The sequence below is a fragment of the Rhincodon typus genome, chromosome 8 (genome assembly GCF_021869965.1).
Source record: "Rhincodon typus isolate 14 chromosome 8, sRhiTyp1.1, whole genome shotgun sequence".
Classification (NCBI taxonomy): Eukaryota; Metazoa; Chordata; class Chondrichthyes; order Orectolobiformes; family Rhincodontidae; genus Rhincodon; species Rhincodon typus.
Genome location: NC_063339.1, coordinates 5,056,330 through 5,075,831, shown reverse-complemented (window position 1 = coordinate 5,075,831; position 19,502 = coordinate 5,056,330). Strand labels below are relative to the sequence as shown.

The 19,502-nt window shown below is 40.9% G+C and overlaps 1 protein-coding gene across 1 annotated transcript in view; it reads right to left on the bottom strand.

The window, feature by feature from the left end:
- Positions 1-19,502, bottom strand: part of dicer1 (dicer 1, ribonuclease type III) — a 73,265-nt gene that overhangs the window by 10,911 nt on the left and 42,852 nt on the right. The window contains exons 16-20 of the mRNA XM_048599940.1: positions 10,660-10,815; positions 5,967-6,870; positions 3,431-3,699; positions 645-807; positions 484-559 (exon numbers count right to left, since the gene is read on the bottom strand). Coding sequence (XP_048455897.1) covers positions 484-559; positions 645-807; positions 3,431-3,699; positions 5,967-6,870; positions 10,660-10,815 — 1,568 coding nt within the window. The remainder of the gene's footprint in view (positions 1-483; positions 560-644; positions 808-3,430; positions 3,700-5,966; positions 6,871-10,659; positions 10,816-19,502) is intronic.

Here is a 19,502-nt window from a genome sequence, read left to right as displayed (position 1 = left end):
TCTTGACCACTCTATCGACCTGCGTTGCCACCTTCAGGGTACAATGGTACAGGGTACAAAATCATGAGAGGTATAGACAGGGTGGATAGCAAGAAGCTTCCCCCCGCAAGAGTGGGGGACTCAGTTACTAGGGGTCACGATTTCAAGGTGAGAGGGGCAAAGTTTAAGGGAGATATGCGTGGAAAGTTCTTTACGCAGAGAGTGGTGGGTGCCTGGAACACGCTGCCAGCGGATGTGGTAGAGGCGGGCACGATAGTGTCATTTAAGATTTATCTAGACAGATACATGAATGGGCAGGGAGTAGAGGAAAATTGGCGATACGTTTAGATAAAGGATCTGGATCAGCGCAGGCTTGGAGGGCCGACGGGCCTGTTCCTGTGCTGTAATTTTCTTTGTTCACTCTTTCACTTACTAGTGCACCTGCTAAATATTTCCAGACATTTTTCTTGCCCATTGTTCGAGGATGATTCATCAACTCCTTACCTGAACTTGGCAGTCTCAGGCTCCATCTCCAACAATTCACGAACCGGGGAGCGGGGTACATTTGCTGAAAATTTCTCTGCAACATGAAACACGTTGACGTTTTAGTAATTTTGTCAAGGCAACAAGTAAAATGGTAAGGGGAAAACAACAAGGAGGACTACCTATCAAGGGTCTCATCATGGGGTAATAGACTTGCCAAACTGTTTCCAAGGACATCCTGCTGTCCATGTAGATGGCACCAGCAAGAGATTCAAAGATATCTCCCATGGCCTTTGGAACCTCAATATCTTCTTCCTTTTCTTCATCTTCTTCAGATCTTCTTAGCTTTCATAACAAATAAATAGTACATTAAACATTCAGAAGAATGTTTTAAAATTAATGCATAGAATGGGAAAAGGAACAGCAAGATCAGGAGACGCAGTGATTGACTATAGATGAATTCTGGATTGGTTACATTAGCAAATTACACAGTCTAAGGTTTTCATAAAACAAGAGTCACCAGACTCAAAACGAAAACTCTTTTCTCCCCATAGATGTAGCCAGATCTGCTGAGTTTCAGCAGCAATTTCTGTTTTTCATTTCTGTCGACACACCACTCTGCTCTGGAACCATGCTGCCCTTCCTTCATTATTGTGGGGTCAAAAACCTGGAACTTCTTCCTTACAGCACTGTGGGTGTACCTATGCAACAGGGACTGCAGTGGTTTAAGATAGCATCTCACCACCACCTTCAACGGTAATTAGGGATGGGCATTAAATACAGCTCTAGCCACTGCTGCCCATAGCCCATGAAAGAATAATTTTAAAAATGCCGCTAAATGGAATGTTACTGTGTGTAAATTAGCTGCCAAGTTTCCTAAATCACATGAGATCACATTTTAAGTATACTTCACTGGCTGTAAGGTGCTTTGAAATTCCAGTAGTCAGGCAAGGTGCCACGTAACTGAAAGTGCTTGGACTTCCTTATAACTATAAGGCATAGAGTCAATTACTCCAAGTTGCATGTATTAGCAGTTCATCAAAAAGAGTGCTCATTTCAATGTCTATAAATAAGAGTTTACCACAGGTCACATGAAATGGAAAATGCACAACATTTGTCTCAATCATGAACTGTTCTAACATGATCTTAGGTGGCTTACTATGCTCCATAATCCTCCACACATTCCAATTCAGCCGAAAGCTTGGTGCCTGCATCTTATCCCACTTGGCCTTCAGCAAATGCTAGCAAACCTACTTTGAGGTCTGGCTGGCCAATATTTAAGGCTGTATCCTGACTTTTATATATTTTTAACCCGCTTCTGTGATGAGATTTGTTGGTATGCCTAGCATTTATTGTCCACCCCCAAGTGCCCTGGATTAAGTAGTAATGAATCATATTCTCAATTTGTAATCAGGCACAATTCGTGTTCTGTAGCAACTTAATACAAATTGAGTGGCTTATTAAGGCCATTTTAGAGGGCAGTTAGGAATGAAACACATTGCTGCAGGTATGTTGTCAAACACACCAGGCCTAGTCAAGTTGGCAGATTTCACCAATTGCAGGACATCAGTGAACCACAGAGTTTGTTTAATGACAATGTGGTAAACTTATGATCATTAGAAATGAGAATAGCACTTTATTCCAGATTTTAACTAATTAAATTTAAAATCCCCTAGCCACATTATGCATGTTTTAACAGCCTCTGGCTTACTAGCATTCTACTGTCACCTCAAATTCCTTCATGGTCTCACGCCAACTGTCTCCTGTAATCCTTACTACCATACCACAAGACCATTAGTGAAAGGAGTAGAATTAGGCCATTCGGCCCTTCAAGTCTGCAGCTTGGTTGATATGTTTATCAATCTCATTCTCCTGCCTTTTGCCGCAACTCTTGATCCCCTTACAAATCACCTATCTCTTGTAAATACACTCAATGACTTGGTCTTCACAGCTCTCTGTGGCAGTGAGTTCCACAGATTCACCACCCTTTGGCTGAAGAAATTTCTCCTTACCTCAGTTCTAAAGGTCCGTCCCTTCACTGAGGCAGTGCCCTCGGGTCCTTGTGTCTCCTACTAATGGAAACATCTTCTCCACATCCACTCTATCCAGGCCCCTCAGTATTCTGTAAATTTCAATCAAATTGCGCCTCATCCACCTGAACTCTATCGAGTACAGACCCAGAGCTCACAAATGCTCCTCATTTGACAAGTACTTCATCCCTGAAATCTCTCCAGAGTCTCCTCTGGTCCGCCTATAACTATTTGGTCCCCATCGTTTCTCCTCCCATTCAAAAAGAAACAGCCTATTACAACTTCTTGGACTCCAGACTAAAAGTTACCCTCTCCATGCCTCTGCTTTTTTGTCTAACCCCCCTTTTAAGGCATTTCTTAAAATCTGGGGGTCACCCCAATTTCAATCGCATTTGCCTTTAAATTTATGTTTTTTCCTTCTAATACTTCAGTGAAGGATGTCGATAAGTTTTCTTATATCAGTGTAAGTTTAAAGGTAAATACATTCCCTTGAATATTGTGGACAGTTCTGGGCATATCATAGGAAGGATACATGCTGCAGTGTTGATTCAACAGCACAGGGTAGTTAGTTATGAAGACAGGCTTGAGAAGGCAGGATTGTTTTCATTGAAGTTGAGAAAATGGAGGGATGATTTCAAAGATGATGAAGATTATAAGCTAAATATCAATAAACTACTGATCGGCAAGGCAGCGTACAGGTAGAAATTTAATATGATCACAAAAACAATTAAAGGAGATAAAAATTATATAGTGAGAGATGAGAATGATTTGTGGCAGAGAACTGCACAAAGTGGAAGTAGATTCCTTAATGAATTAGAGTAGGGTATGAGGTAATTGCTCCATGTATTGCACTTTTGAGTACCCCTCAAACCACACCCTCTTCTGGGACTGCAGCTCTCTGTAACAGGTTAGTGGAAGATCAAAGTATAGGGACTAACCTCAGAGTCCATTCCTTGCATCTCATTTTTTTCTAACTGGAACTGAACAAAGTCATCTATAACATGGAACAACTCGGGTGAGATGGCTTTGAAGTATTTGTGGTAGTCATACTTCACAGCTAAAGAAGCAAAGATGGTATTGTTCACAAGGGCGGAGCGCAGGTCAGTCAACACTCCAGGAGAATGCTGCCGGGGATCTTCGTAAAGGTGCTTGGTTATGAGGTAGTCCAAAATTGCATCTCCAAGGAATTCCAACCGCTGGTAACAATCTACAAAAATAAGTTTTAAAAAATTATTTCAAAGAAGTTGCAAGCTGTTGGAGAGAAAAATCCAACGGATCTTGCCTGGATTTCTACTGTTGGAAGTTTCCCGCTACAATACAGATTTACAAAACCTGAAGCACAACATCAAGTTTTAAAACTGATAGGACTATAAAACTATATGTACACACACACCACCACATACAAAAACAGTTAAAATCTTAATTGCTTCTCCCTTCACCCTCAATTAAAAAGTGCTTAATTGCAACAATAGGTTTTCTGCAGTCAAAAGTTAACAAATATTTCTCTGTAATGTCATTAACACACGGTGGGGTAATAAACTTTCAGTAACTTAATGACTTTTCCCACGTGAGTCCAAATTCTCTATTCAACTATTCTCATACAACTGACATTCTGCAATTTCAAAATTCACTACCACAAACAAGCCATATGCCTACTGATTTTAACTGTTGTTCTTTAGACATGGGCATGGAATCAGTTTTAAATTTTTCAATCCAGCACTGAGTAGTTCCCAGGGGTATTTCAATTAAGAGTCAACCACGTTCATGTGGTTTTGGAGTCTCATGGACATGTGGCAGGGTAGAAAGGCAGATTATTTTTATTTACTCACTCATAGGACATGGGCATCGCCGGTTGGGCCAGCAATTATTATCCGTTCCTAGTTGCCCTCAAGAGGTTGATGGTCAGCGGCCTTTTTGAACTGCTGCAGTCAGACACACAATGCCAATAGGTAGGGAATTCTAGGATTTCAACCCGGTGACACTGAAGGAACAGCAATATATTTCCAAGTCAGGGTGATGAGTGACTTGGAGGCGAACTTGCAGGTAGTGGTGTTCTCCTGTATCTGCTGCCCTTGTTGTTCTAGATGGTAGTGGTGCTGTCTAAAGATCTTTGATGGATTTCTGCAGTGCATCTTGTAGACAGTACACACTGCTGCCCCTGAAGGTTGGCTGTGGAGTGAGTGAATGGCACCACAGCAACAAACAAACAAACAAACAAACAAAGTGGGGGTAGTAGGAACTGCCAATGCTGCAGAATCTGAGATAACAAGGTGTACAGCTGGACAAACACAGCAGGCCAGGCAGCAAAGGAGCAGGAAAGCTGACACTTCGGGTCTGGACCCTTCAGAAATTTCCGAGAGCTTTCCTGCTCCTCTGGTGCTGCCTGGCCTGCTGTGTTCATCCAGCTCTACACCTTGTTATCTCAAACAATCAAGTGGGCTGCTTTGTCTTAGATGGTGTCAAGCTTCTTGAGTGTTGCTGGAGCTGCACAGGTTTTGGGGAGTCAGGTGGTGAGTTACTCACCGCAGCATTCCTCACTTCTGACCTGCACTTTTAACCACCGTATTTATATGGCTAGCCTAGGTCAGTGGTAATCCCAGGATGTTGACAGTGGGGGATTCAGTGATGGTAATGCCAATAAATGCTAAGGGTTAGTGGTTAAATTGTAGTGTAGTGCAAATGCGATCACTCATTAGCCCAAACCTGGATTTTGACATGGACTACTTCAGTACTTGAGGGGTCGCGAATGGTGCTGAACATTGTGCAAGAGTCAACAAACATCCCCACTTCTAACCTTACGGTAAACAGAAGGTCATTAATGAAACAGCTGAAGATGGTTGGGCCTAAGACACTACCCTGAGGAACTGCCTCCCTGAGGGACATTTGTACAGGCAGACTGGTTAACAAGCATTTTGGATGATCCAACGCATCCCCCATGGAAACAGCCTTACAACAAAATAAATCATGCACCTCTCTCTGATCCTATTATCCAATTCCTCAGGTGACCGCTCAGACCGAACATTTTGCATAAGTTCAAGTGAAATATAGTCACCCTGACCCAAGATGATCTTTAATTTGCACATGCTACCTGTCATAATGGCTGCATTAGCTGTGTCTTCCCTTTAAAATGTTACCCTCAAAACTGCTTTTCTGACCATGCAATTTCAGCAATACCTTTCTTCTAACTCCATCAAAAACTTCAGGCACCTACAGTACAATCTCATTCGCCAATGACCCAGGTGCTCCACTGACTTTCTTACCCCTGTTATAACCAATGAATATAAACTTTTCAATCACAAATCCTCTAGCAAAGCATCACTAATTCCAAACCTACTTTACAGTCTTTCTGACAGTCCCCTCTGTCAAAGTGTTAATACCCGGAAACGTACTCTCTTTCTTTCTCTACAGATGCTGCCAGACCGGCTGAGTACTTTAAGCTTTTATTGTTACCTACAGGAATTGGCAGAGTTTTACCTGTGATTGTGTTGTAGTGGTAGGAGGCATGGGTAAATGCCTGTAAAAGATAGGCCTTGTTCTTGAACCTATAGTTTATTCTCTTTTCAAAGTTTTCATAGCCTGATATTAAATGGCCCAGGGTCCTGTCAGCATCTGGATGATCGAACATACATCTAGGAGGAATCTGAAGATGTCCATATTCTAGGTCCTTGCAAGAAAGGGATTTCAAAGTGGATGAAGGAGGAGTTTCAGTGACTGTCTGAGAGTTTAGATCAAAGGAGCTCTGTTCCTTCGGTGGGATCTTTTTGTTGACTAGCTTTTCTTCTGCTGGGAGGACTTTCAAACCCAATGAGCAGAGAAAAAGCTGGGCAGCTCTTTCACCACAGCTGGTTAGATAGCAGCCCAACAAAGCCTCTACGCAATCGGCAATGCTCTTATCCGCTATGCACTGCTCAGTGTGCAAGTCATAAGAAATGGACTGCTTGCCAGTATCAACACCGCCATTCTCTTCGGATGGGTTCCAGAATCCCACAACAAAATCATCTTCATCTGTAGCCTTACTAGGATCAAGGTAGCACATAGCATCCCAGGAGCTGTAGTCAAATTCATCACAATCAGAGGAGGAATGACCATTTCCTGATGCAGATTTTTTGGGAGGTTTCCATTCGTAGCTTGCATCATTGGGCGGGAAAGCAGGAAGAGAGATCTTTTTTCCAAATGCTCCAGAGCCCATAAGCATATTGTCGATGAATTTGATGTGCTCCTGATCATACTCCGAGAAGTCGTCATCATATTCTGCTTCCTCCTTCTGCGCCCTCCACATCAGATCTTCACGGAAATCAGGGTCATCATCCTCCTCTTCCTCATCATCGTCATCATCATCCAGGTAAGAATCACCATTAGCCACTTGTTCTGTTTCTGCCTAAAAGAAAATTTTATGGTTAGACATAGTGCATTGTCTCTTTACAATAGAGAGATTAGATTTCATGCAGCCTGGACTTTTATGGCAAGGACCGCAGTGACTGGATCCACTTAATCATGGGAAAGATCCAAGTCACTCTCCTGACACCAAAACCATTAAGGTGGCAGATGGAACAGAATTCCCAACAGCATGACAACAATTAAGACTTATTCGTGAGACAATTATCCCTGAAGCCACTGTAATTGAATGTGGCTCAGTGATTAGACAGAAGCCACACAGGCAGCCAGGCCCCAATTGGGGCACATTGGTCAGAGAAGGAAGAGACAGAGGACTGCTCAAAGCCAAATCTCCTGCCCTTTCTCCTGCATTCACTTACCTCTCCCCTTTCCCCCACCCCATAACTTTTGTATTCCAAACATGGGCTGTGCCAAGATCACTAACACACTGTTGGGACCAAGTCTGTTAGGATCAATCTTAGAACAGAAATCAAAAGCCTCCTATCCAATTATGGAATAAATATAGCACACAAACAGGTCATTTAGCTAGTCAAGTCACTGCTGGCCCTTTCTAAGAGCTACTTGGCGAATTTCAATCTGTTGCCTTTTATCAATAGTCCTGCAAATGTCTTTGCCTTCAGATAATCATCCAATTCTCTTTCATAAACCATGATTAAATTTGTTTGTAGCACACACTCAAAAGGCATATTCCTAATTTAACCATTTATATAATGAAAGGACAATGGTTCAAGAGTTGTTTATTCTACAGCATGAGTCAGGGTGTGCAGTAAACTGGTTCCTAAAGCACTAACAGACCCCATATATATCAATAAATAAATGTGAATAATAACCTGTTTATAGGAAATATTTTCTGCACATTCTGTGAAATTGGGGGGACATAAAAAGGTTGCAGACTCAGCAACTTACAATCACATAACTTGTTAGAGAAATAAAACAACCAAACACTCCAGAGAGGAAGAAAGAATGGACAAGTTTCCATAGGAATTAGGAAGTGAACAGAAATAGTTGAAAAGATTTTCAGGTTTTTAAAAGATGGAGAGATGTAAAAGAGAAGTGATTTTCAAGATTGAATGTGATACTTCTAAGACTGATGAAGGCTGTTACCAGTGGTTGGCTGGGGGGGAGAGGGCGCGAGAGAGAGCGTGAGACAGCGAGAATGGCAGACAGAAATAATGATTAGAGCAAAGAGGAGGACACAAGACTGGAGGTAGCTGCAGTGGGATGAAGTTGTGAAAAGCTTTGTAGTCAAGGATTTCAATTCATTGCGTTAGACAGTCTGACAAATCAGGGTGTTGTTGGGCAAGTGGAAACAATATTAGGTAACAATACAATTGTGGAGTTTGAGATGAGCTATAGTGACGCAGGCATGAATGAATCCTTAACTGTATTGGAGATCATGCACTGTAGGGATTAGAGAATACCAAAAGATATCCAGTGCTTTGGGATACTTTGTACATTAAAGAGATTACATAAATTAAGTTGATGGAAGGTGGAGTACAAGATTGGCAGTTTAGCTTTGAATGGGAGAGCACACTGAATTAGTATAAAATATCTGAGAAGCCATCCATTACTAGTTCAAAATAGATATTCACAGTTTGATATTATCATTCTTCAGAAACATAAGAAATAGAAAGAGGAGTCCCCATGAACCAAATGCAACAAGATTACAGCAAATCGAATTGCAGCCTCAAAACTTCACTTTCCTGCCTACTTGCATTCCCAACCCACTAAAGACCCAGTGTCCACTGCTCACTGGGGAAGAGAATTCCAAAGATTAACAACTTGTCTGGAAGAAGAAATTCCTCCTCAGTGTCTTAAAATGGGAGAGCCCTCGTTCTCAAACTGCACTCCAGCTCTAGATTCCCCCAATAAAAGGAAGCATTATCTCAGCACCTACCTTGTTAAGTCCCTTCAGAATATGTTTCAAGAAAATCATCATTCTTCTAAACTGCAACAAGTATTGACTTAAACCAAATGCTCAACCTTTCCTCAAAGGGCAATCCAAACATTCCAGAAATCAACCCAGTGAATTTTCTGTGGTCTGCTTCCAATACAAGTATATCAGATCCTGAAGTAAATGGTCCAAAACTGTATCCTGTCACAGTCTCACCATTTTTCTGTATAGCTGTAATAAGATTTCCCGACTTTTATACTTCATCCATTTTGCAAAAAGCTCTAAATTTCATTTGCCTTACAAATTATTTGCTGTACTTGCATGCTAATGTCTTGTAATTCAGACACGATGAAGCCAAATCCTTCTGCACTGCAGCACGTTGCGATTCTCATGTCAATTGAAATATGATTCTGGTTTTCTATTCCTCCAAAGTGGACCATCTCATTTCCCACATTATACTCCATTTGCCAAATGACAGCCCAGTCATTTAACATATATTTTTGTCATCCTCATAACATGCCTTCCTTCCTATCTTCGTATCATTAGCAAAGATGACTTTAATACAGTTAGTCCCTTCATCCAAATCATTAGCGTAGGTCAGAAACCATTTAGGCACCAGCACTAATCTCTGTGGTGCTCCACTAATTACAGTTTGCCAACCTAAAAGTAACTTATTTCTCACGCTGTTTCCTGTTAGTTAGCCAATGCTTTGCTCATCATAATATATCTACGTTATGGTGATTGTAATAAATTCATCCCTCCCTTTTGCCCCATGATTTCCTTCTATCATTGTGATGCTTTTGGTGCTTATTATCCTGAAGGCTGATCAAGATCTGCCATTTCCTTGTTTTCTAATATTAATTCTCCATTCACATTTTCTAACAGGCCAACATTCACTTCTACAAGTACATCAAAAAGGAAGTAGCTGAAGTTTTTACTCTTATTATATCTCTACCTATTTAGTCATATTCTAATTTCTTCCTATTGTATTTTACTTTAAAATTTATCCTTTGCTGGTTTCTCAATCTCAATCTGACCTACCTCTAATCTTTGCAGCATCATGCATCTTTTCTTTCAATTTGACATAATCCATAACTTATTTAGTTATCTGTGAATGGTTTGTCTTCCTTGTTGACTGACTTCCTTAATGAATCATACATTTGGCAGTTACAAAATCTTTCTTAAATGTCTGAAACTGCTCATCACTACCTTTTCTTTAACCTACATGGCTATAAACCTTTTCAAAAAATTTCAAAATTAAATTATTTATTCCTTCTATTTACTAATACTTCCACTGGTTCTGCTGAAGGACTTAACATTTTTCTTTGCTAAGAGTGATTAGGTGGTGGCTAGACTATCTACTCAATGGACTTGTCCTTCGACCTTACCCTCCAATCCTATCCTAGGAGTTGAAATCAAGAAGTCTAGGAAATAACCCAGACTGTAGTTCACACAATGTAGGAAAAGTTAAAGAGAAACAAAGTAGTTATTTAATGCCATATTTGTGCAGCACAGAAACCTGCAGTGGAAACAAACTGCGTGCACAATCACATGCTTGAGACCTATACCTTCCACAATTGTAAAGGTTGAAGACAAAACATCTCAAAAGCTACCAGCAATCATCAAAAGCAAGCTCTGGAACTTGCAGCTGCAGACACTGCCAACATGTTGCTTAGCAACAGAATATTTATTGTCCATTGTGAATTCAGGCACTGGTGCAGCAATTTCAGCCAGGTTTTACAAAGTTGGTATGGAAAATGTTATTTCGCATCCAAGGAAGGAAACTGGGAGGCCCCCCCAACCCCATTCCAGCATTCGCCCTTCAATTTGTAAAGGAGTCTTACCCATCTCTCCCTACGTCAACTAGTTTACACATACCATGTCCTTCACCTCACTCTTGTCCATAATGCATCTGTCTTGATTTACCACGTAGCCAGGAGGGAGCCAATTCACTGGTGGATCAAATATTGAGACAACCATCCGACTGGGGAGTCCCTTCTTCTTTCCAAGGCGGTAGAGATTACAGTTGCTGACCTGAATAAATGAAATAAATTGATAAATCTTGATGGTTCTTCGTTCAGAGCAAAAAAACCCAACAAGAGACCATTTCCGCTAAAAACAGAAATATGACATTCTCCAAAACAATGGGAACTGATTTCTTCCAACTGTTATCTTGAAGACACAGGAATACTGTTCACTGTACAGCTACAATTAAGACAGTTACATCGTATCCATGACTCAAAAGTCAACTCCATGAGAATTTTCCAATAATCTGCTGCAAATCATTTCAATAGGATTTGTCTACTGTTTCACTGCTTAAAGTTGTTTCTATGTGTCAACTTTAGGCAACTCTAACAAAAGAAAAGCTGAGGGTCACCACAAAATTAATTTCAAAGAGCTATAGATATTTTTTAAATAACTACGCAGTGCCGTGAAGAGAGAAGGCATTAAGCTTTGTCTTGCCTTTCAGGTTGTTTTTGGTCATGCTTACCAGCACTGGATCACGTGGTGAACGGTGTTATGATATTGTCATCAGATGTGTAATCGTTGAGTAGTTATCCTATTGTTATTTATAACTTATAACAGTAAATCAAGACATTCTGGAGTGATTTCCAAAATTCTGATCTCAGGTGACTTACTGATACTTCAGCTTAATTTGCTCCCAAATTATATACCCTATAGGTGAATTAGACTCCCTTGATGTTTCACAACCATTATTCACCAATTGGCAATCTAAATAAACATGCAAAGCTCAGAAGGGGGAGTAGGGACAAATACAAAGGATGCGAAAGAGAGATCATGTTGTAAATTAGAGATTTGAGGGCACACAGGGAAAAGGGCACAGAAGGAAAAGGTCACAGGAAGACTTCCTTCAACAATATTGTTGGGTTAATCTATAAATGCATCTGCGAATTGGGTTCAATGAAAATTAGAAGTTTGGATCAACTGTAAATTGGGAAAGGTAAAATTTAGATCAAACATGGAGGGTAAAGACTCCTGAATGAGACTATAAAAATACAGGATCAGAATTAGGCCATTTGCACATCGAATCTGCTCCACCATTTGATCATGGCCGACAGGTTTCTCAACCTTACTCCCCTGCCTTCTCCATGTAACTCTTGACCTCCTTACTATTCAAGAAGCTACCTCTGTCTTGAAGACATTCAAAGAATCAGCTTCCACAGCCCTCTGTGGCAGTGAATTCCACATATTCACCACCCTCTAACTGAAGAAACTCATCTCGGTTCAAAAGGGTCATCCCTTCACTCTGAGGCTGTGGCCTTGGTCTTAATCTCTTGTCCTAGTGGAAACATCATCTCCACTTCCGCTATATCCAGGTCTCTCAGTATTCAAAAAGTTTCAGTCAGAACCCACACCCCACCCACCCCCAACTCATCCTCCAATGCTCCATCAAATACAGACCCAAAGCCCTCAACTGCTCCTCATATTACAAGTACTTCATTCTGGGGATCATTCTTGTAAACCTCCTCTGGACCCCATTTGGCGCCAACACGTCCTTCCTTAGGTATGCGGCCCAAAGCTGCTCACAATATTCCAAATTCCAGAGCCTTATACAATCGCAGCAGTACATCCCTGCAGTTGTATTCTAGCCCTCTCAAAATGAATGTGAACATTGCATCTGCCTTCCTAACTGCCAACTTTTTTTTTAAAATTCACTCTTGGAATGTGGGCATGGCTGACTAGCCAGCATTTATTGCCCCATCCCTAGTTGCCATTGAGAAGTGCCTTCTTGACCTGTTGCAGTCCATATGCTGTAGCTTGACCCACAATGATCTTTTTTGGAGGTTGGTGGTGGGGAGAGGTGGAAAATTATAGGATTTTAACCCAGCAACACTTAAGGAAAGGCAATATATTTCCAAGTCAGGATGATGGTGAATGGCTTGGAGGGGAACTTGCAGGTGGTGGTGCTCCCATGTATCTGCTGCCCTGTCCTTTTAAGTAGAAGTGATCGCATGTTTGGAAGGTGCTAAGGAGCCTTGGTGAATTTCTGCAGTGCATCTTGTAGACAGTACACACTGGGGTACTATGTGCTGGTGGTGGAGGGAGTGGATGCGGTGCCAATCAAATGGGCTACTTTGTCCTGAATGGTGTTGGGCTTTGAGTGTTGTCGGAGCTGCACCCATCTATTTATCTCTGCCTTTGACTTTCTAGATGGAAGTGGTTGTAGGTTTGACAGGTGCTAAGGAGTCTTGGAGAATTTCTGCAGTGCAGATAATACACACTGCAGCTGAGAGCTGGTGGGTGAAGGAGTGAATGTTTGTCAATGTGGCTGCTTTGCCCTGGATGGTGTCAAGTTTCTTGAGTGTTGCTAGAGCTGCACTCATCCAGGTAAGTGGAGAGTATTCCATCACACTCCTGACTTGTGCTTTGTCAATGGTGGACAGGTTTTGGGGAGTCAGGAGAGTAGTTATTTTCTGTAAGATCCCTAATTGCTGACCTGTTATTGTAGCTCTAAACTTGTATGGTTAGTTCAATTCACTTTCTAGATAGTCAATGACAACCCCTAGGAATAGTAGGACATTCAGTTATGTTTATTCCATTGAATGTCAAGGAGCAATGACATGTTCTGTCTTGTTGGAGATGGTCATTGCCTAGTACTTTTGTGGCACAAAGGTGCTGCACAAAAAGGTCAGCCCAAACTTGGATCTTGTCCAGGTCTTGATGCATTTGGACAAGGGAGTGTTTCAATATCTAGTATGGTGCTAAAAATTGTACTGCCAAACCACGAATTTTGACCTCATGATGAAGCAGTTGAAGATGGCTGGGCATAGGACACTACACTGACAAAGTCCTGCTAGGCATGACTTCAGCACTGGACAGTATGCCTCTTATTCCCAGTTTTACTAGGGCTCCTTGATACCACACACAGTCAAATACTGCCTTGATGTCAAGGACAGTCACTTTCACTTCACCTCTGGAATTCCAGGTTTGGATCAAGACTGCAACAAACTCAAATTGTGTGTCAATGAGCAGGTTAATGCTAAACAAGTGCTGTTTGATACCAGTGTTGATGGCACCTTCTATCACTCTGCTGACGATCAAGAGTAGACTGACAGGGTGGTAACTGGCCTGGTTAGATTTGACCTTATTTTTGCGCATGACATACTTGGGCAATTTTCCATATTGTGGGTTAGATTTCAGTATAGTAGCTGTGCTGAAACAGATTGGCAAAGGGCACAGCAAGTTCTAGAGCACAAATATTCAGTACAATTTCCAGAATGCTGTCTTTGCTATAAGACTCCACAGGGTTCAAAACCAAAGTTGAGGGCTGCTAGAGTAGCTCTGTCCCGACTGTATGGCACCTCTGCTGGGATGATAATGGTGCTGTCTGAAACTGTGTAAATGTATGACAACTATGTCAGACCATTGCTTGACTAGTCTGTGGGGCAGCTCTCCTAATCTGGCACTAGATCCCAGTGGTTAGTAAACAGGGTCAAGTGGGTTAGTAAGTAGGGTCGAGTGGGCTATTGGCTCTGAATGCTTTAGTAAATACTTGATTACCAAATGCGTGAAAAATTATTGGGGATATGCAGGAATGTATGGATGAGGTTAAAATCAGATCTGCCATGATCTTATTGAACAATAGAGCAGACTCTAAGGACCAAATGGCTTCCTATTTCTTGCTTGCATGCCAGTGGTCATCCAGGTTCATTCATTTTTGTTCCTTTCTAACGACTGCTGGAGCAGTTAAAAGTCAATCACATTGCTGTGCGTCTAGAGTCAGTTTTCATGATCATCAGTAGACTTTTAACTCCAGGTTTTTATTGAATTCAAATTCCACAACCTGCAGTGGGATTCAAATGCAGGGGTCAGTAAATTGTCTGGGTCTCTGGATTATTAGGCTATCACCTCTCCCTTCTGTAGACAAGCAAGAAACTTGTAATCAGCACTGAAAAAATAATGATAAACTTTAACCTAAGAGAGTGGAAGATAATCTTTTAAAATGTGTAAGTTTCAGCAAGAGGTGACGTAGAAACTGTGAATATCAAATTCATAAATTCACACGGTACATTTTCTTCGCAGTATTTCTTCACACACATGATAATCTTAGGAGGGTTGCACTCATCAGATGAAGCTCCGCTGTTGGCTAGTCAGGCCCATGACCAGCAGATTTTCTCAGTGGGTGCACGCGAAGCTGTAGTTGCTGCTGAGTGTAATTGAGTCTACTCTTTTCCTCTTTCACGGTGGCTCTGTTTTGTTTCCCTATACAGAAGCCCTAGGCATCATGCTTTACCGTCTAAGCTTTCTGCTGGCAATGTGACAGTACTGTGCCTTTAAGTGAGATTTTTTCCTGTGCTGTTTCTCTTCCAGAGAGTGTTGCCACAGTGGTACTGGAATGTCTGCTTCAGAAGCAGTTGGCTTTGAGCTCCGAGTGGTTTTTTTTTTTAAAAAAGTTTTAAAAAAAGCACAAGTGGGTGGAGTCATACTCACACAGACCCAGGGTTTTAGTTTTGCTTTCAGTTGGGGTTTGGAGTTAGCTGTTGAAGCTGATAGATACAAATCTCTCTCTACTGCTGCAAAAAGCTTGAGCTCTCCCTGCTGCTCGATTGTTTCTTTTGGTGTTCATTTCTCCTGGACTGGAAGGGAGACAGAACAGGATGAAAATCAGTTTTGTCAGATTTGCCTCTGCCAAGGGTGTTTATGGGATGCAGCTATATTGGAACAGTTGTTGATTAGTAGTTAAGTAAATATATTAAGTATTTCAATAAAGCTGCGCCAATTTTTTGTTGTTTGCATTTTAACAGTATTGTGATAATTGAATGTGTTTTGCTTAAAGCCTCAGGGCGGACCTATTAAATCACATCTGGAACACAGTGCTTTAACACTTGCCTTTAAATAAACTAAAAAAATTCAGTCTCGGCTATCTCCTTGACATATTTTGAGGGGGTTTGCTCTGGTCCATAATAAGCGGTACTACTTCCGGGAATCTTTGGATCGTCTGCGTAGGGTTCCTTCATTCTGCTCACGAGTAGCCAACTCTTCACACATCACAAGCTTGGGAAATCTCAACAATGTGACCCACTCAACCCAGTTGGCTTGGCAGGAGAATGCCCTTGATATGGGCGGAGGCTGCTGCTTCTAGTGCTTCAAGGTTTGTGATGTAGTCATGTGAGTAGATCTTGAGGATGCTGCAAAGATGGTACTGATAGAAGTGGTCTAGAAAATGTACATGACAACAGTGCAGAACCTATGATTTGGTGCTATACAAAAAGATAGTGAGATCTAATGCTTTGTACATCTTCAGCTTTGAAGCTATGGTTACTCCACACTTGTTTGTAGAATTTGCAAACTGTGCTGTTTGCTTTTGAAAGTCAAATTTCTTGTCTACGATGGTATCAAACGTGATGACACTCCCTGACAAATTCCAGCTTGACTCCCTTGATGACAGTGCTTGGTAATATATATTATGTAGATGCAGGCTGATGAAGGAGCTGTTTTCTTTAAACTGATTTTTAACTCAGAGTTGGGCCACTTCAGAAAAATGCATTATATGGGCAAGTCGGATCAATTGTGAGCCAGAACAGCGCAATCAATGAAAACTAGTTCATGAATTTCTTGGGTCTTTGTGAAACCTGAAGATAAGGTCCAAAAAAAAAAACACAAAATCGCCAACAGTTCGAAGCAAATGTAACCTCCCTTCTCAAGATCTTCCATTGGTATGACACTGCAGAAGACAAAGATGGTGGTGAATAAGGCTGGGGCCAGCATACATCCTTGCTTCAAGCCACTGCAATTCTGTAAGGGACTCCAGAGGTTGGTGTTGTGCTTGATTTATCATGCTGATTTTTGTGAAAATGCTTTATTGTTGTGGAATATAATTTATAACCTACGGAATTAAAATTTTATCTGTAGTAAGAGACCAAGAAACTGACAAGCAACCCTGATATTAAATGCAATTCAAACAAGCTCATAAGCTTACTTATCTTGCAAAGACAGTTGAATAGTATAACAAACATGGATTTCTAGACTTTTTTTTAAAGTCAGGGTGTCTATTGTTACCTCAATTAAAAAGGTAGTAATTCTTGGAAAAACGTTGGAAGATCATAAGACTCCATTAGAAATAAGACGTACTAACTTCCCAGAAGCAAGGAAAAATTGGATTTGAAATGTATTCCATCTGAATTTCTGCTTGGGAAAGGGGTGTGGGTGCAAAATAGCAATTCAGTCGGTTAAAAGTCTTATTTATAGTCATACAACATGGAAACAGGCCCTTCGGCCCAACTCATCCACGCCAACCAGGCTTCCTAAACTGAATTAGTCCCATTTGCCTGCATTTGGCCCATATACCTCAAACTTTTCCTATCCACATACCTGTCCAAATGTATTTTAAATGTTGTAATTGTTCTTGCCTCTACCACTTCCTCTGGCAGCTCATTCTGCACTACCCTGTGTGAAAAAGTTGCCCTTCAAGACCCTTTTAAATCTTTCTCTTCTCACCTTAAACCTATGCTTTCTAGTTTTGCACTCACCTATCCTGGGAAAAGACCTGGGCTACTTACCTTATCTATGCCCCTCATGATTTTATAAACCTCTATGAAGTCACCCCTCAGCCTCCTAACATCAAGGGAAGAAAAGTCTCCGCCTATGCAGCCTCTCTTTATAACTCAAATCCTCCAGTCTCCGTCACATTGTTGTAAATCTTTTTTGCACCGTTTCCAGTTTAATAATATCCTTCCTATAGCAGGGCGATGAGAACTGTACACAGTACTCCAAATGTAGCCTTACCAATGTCTTGTTCAGTTTTAACATGATGTCCCAACTTGTGTACTCAATGCTCTGACCAATGAAGGCAAGCATGCTAAACCCTGTCTACCTGCAATGCCACTTTCAAGGAAATATATACCTGCACCCCTAGGTCTCTCTGACAACATGGCAATTTGGATTTGGGAACAGATAGAAACAGTTACAGCCTTGCTTTGATGAAAATGCATCTCATTGGATTGCGAGCCAAGAGAAGGTTATTTTAACTTAGGTCCGCATTTCGAGCAGAGAAATGATCAAATCTGTCATTCACCATATAGGATGCACAAGGGGCTGTCAGTTTGGACTTTGTGATGGAAAAACAACTGGAAGATTTATACCAGCTGGATCTAATGGAAGAAATCCAGTGGCCCTCAGAGCCTTGTGACAGAAATTAGTCAGCAGAGTTATCTTGGGATGCAGTTGATATCCGACAGTAACCTGAACCAGAGCGGAGGCATTTGCACTCGTGAGGTCAGTAAAAGAAAAACTGCAGGGTCACACAGCCAAAAAAACACAAACATGGGATTTACCATTGGAATCTACCTCAGAGGAACAGCTGGAACATTAAGGAGAATTAAAGTAAACACTGGTGGGCGGTGGCATAACTTTAGGGCTAATTCCAGTGAATGCAAATGAAGCTTCAAGATTTCATAAGGGAACTTAATTTTTAAAAATTCTTTCACGGGACGTGCGCATTACTGGTAAAGCCAGCATTTACTAGCCATCACTAATTGACCTTAAACGGAATGGTTTGCTATGTTATTTGAGAAAATATGTTGAGAAAATATGTTGAGAAAATAGTGATGTTAACACTATCTCCCCACAAACTTTGTGATGGTAGTTACTGGGGTGAATAGAACTGAGTTTACAACATAAGTATTTACAAGTTTTACTCTTGGTTTGTTTAGCTTCTCTTTATATAAAGACAAAGTTCACTTTTTTATTTTTAACCATGAAATGTTTGGCATGAATAAAAGTGGAATACCACAGTGCTGGAGACAGCGAGCCGATCAGCAATTTCTGTGGAGATAGGAACAGAGTTAATGTTTCAAGTCAAGAGACAAATTGGACTTGGTGTTAACTTTACCATTCTCTCCCCAGATGCTGCCACATCTTTGGCGTTTTTCTGTTGGTTCATTGCTGGGTATTGAGATTTATTTTCCTACATGTCAACAATCCTTAATAGGATCATAAACAAGGAGATGATGATAGGCAGGAGAGGGGAAAAAGATGAAGTATTACAAGTTCTGACATGTTTAAATGAGGACTGGGTTCCCAATTCAGAACTAAACCCAGTAACCACTAATTTTAAACCTTTTAAAGCTGAGCCATTTTTTATGATATGCTTATCAAATATTAAAATATAAACTTTACAAAGTCACATTAAACAGAACCAAACAATGCTTATAAAAAATAGGATGACTGTATCTGAAAGCATGTATAATGTCTTATGAATTGTAAAACAGTCATACACCATTGTCACAAGGCACAAAAAAGTCTCCAAGGGAAGATTGTGGTCAGTTATGATGTCACGTTAATAGCTTGCATTTATAGAATACATGCAATACAGAAAAATAATCAGACTTCTGACAATGATTTACCATCAAGCTAAAAGTGGTAGTATTAGAAGGGATAAAATCACTTCTTGGACTATTAAAGGGTTTTTATATAAAAGAGAGCACAGTAGGGAGTGAGGTTTGAGGTTTGATTTGGTGGATTGAGGACAACTCCGACCTTAAGGTTTGAACAGCCAATGAGCACAGCCCCTGAATGAAGCTCCTTGCCAGCCTCGTAAACCTGGAATATTAGCTTTCCCATTATTCAAATCTGCTTATCCATCAACTCTCAAAAAACACAAGAATATGAAGTGTTAGAAATACTGAGACTGAGAGAAATGTAGTTAACATCAGTAACCCGATGTCCAAAGCTCCAAAAGAAAAATGGCTGCCCAGTAC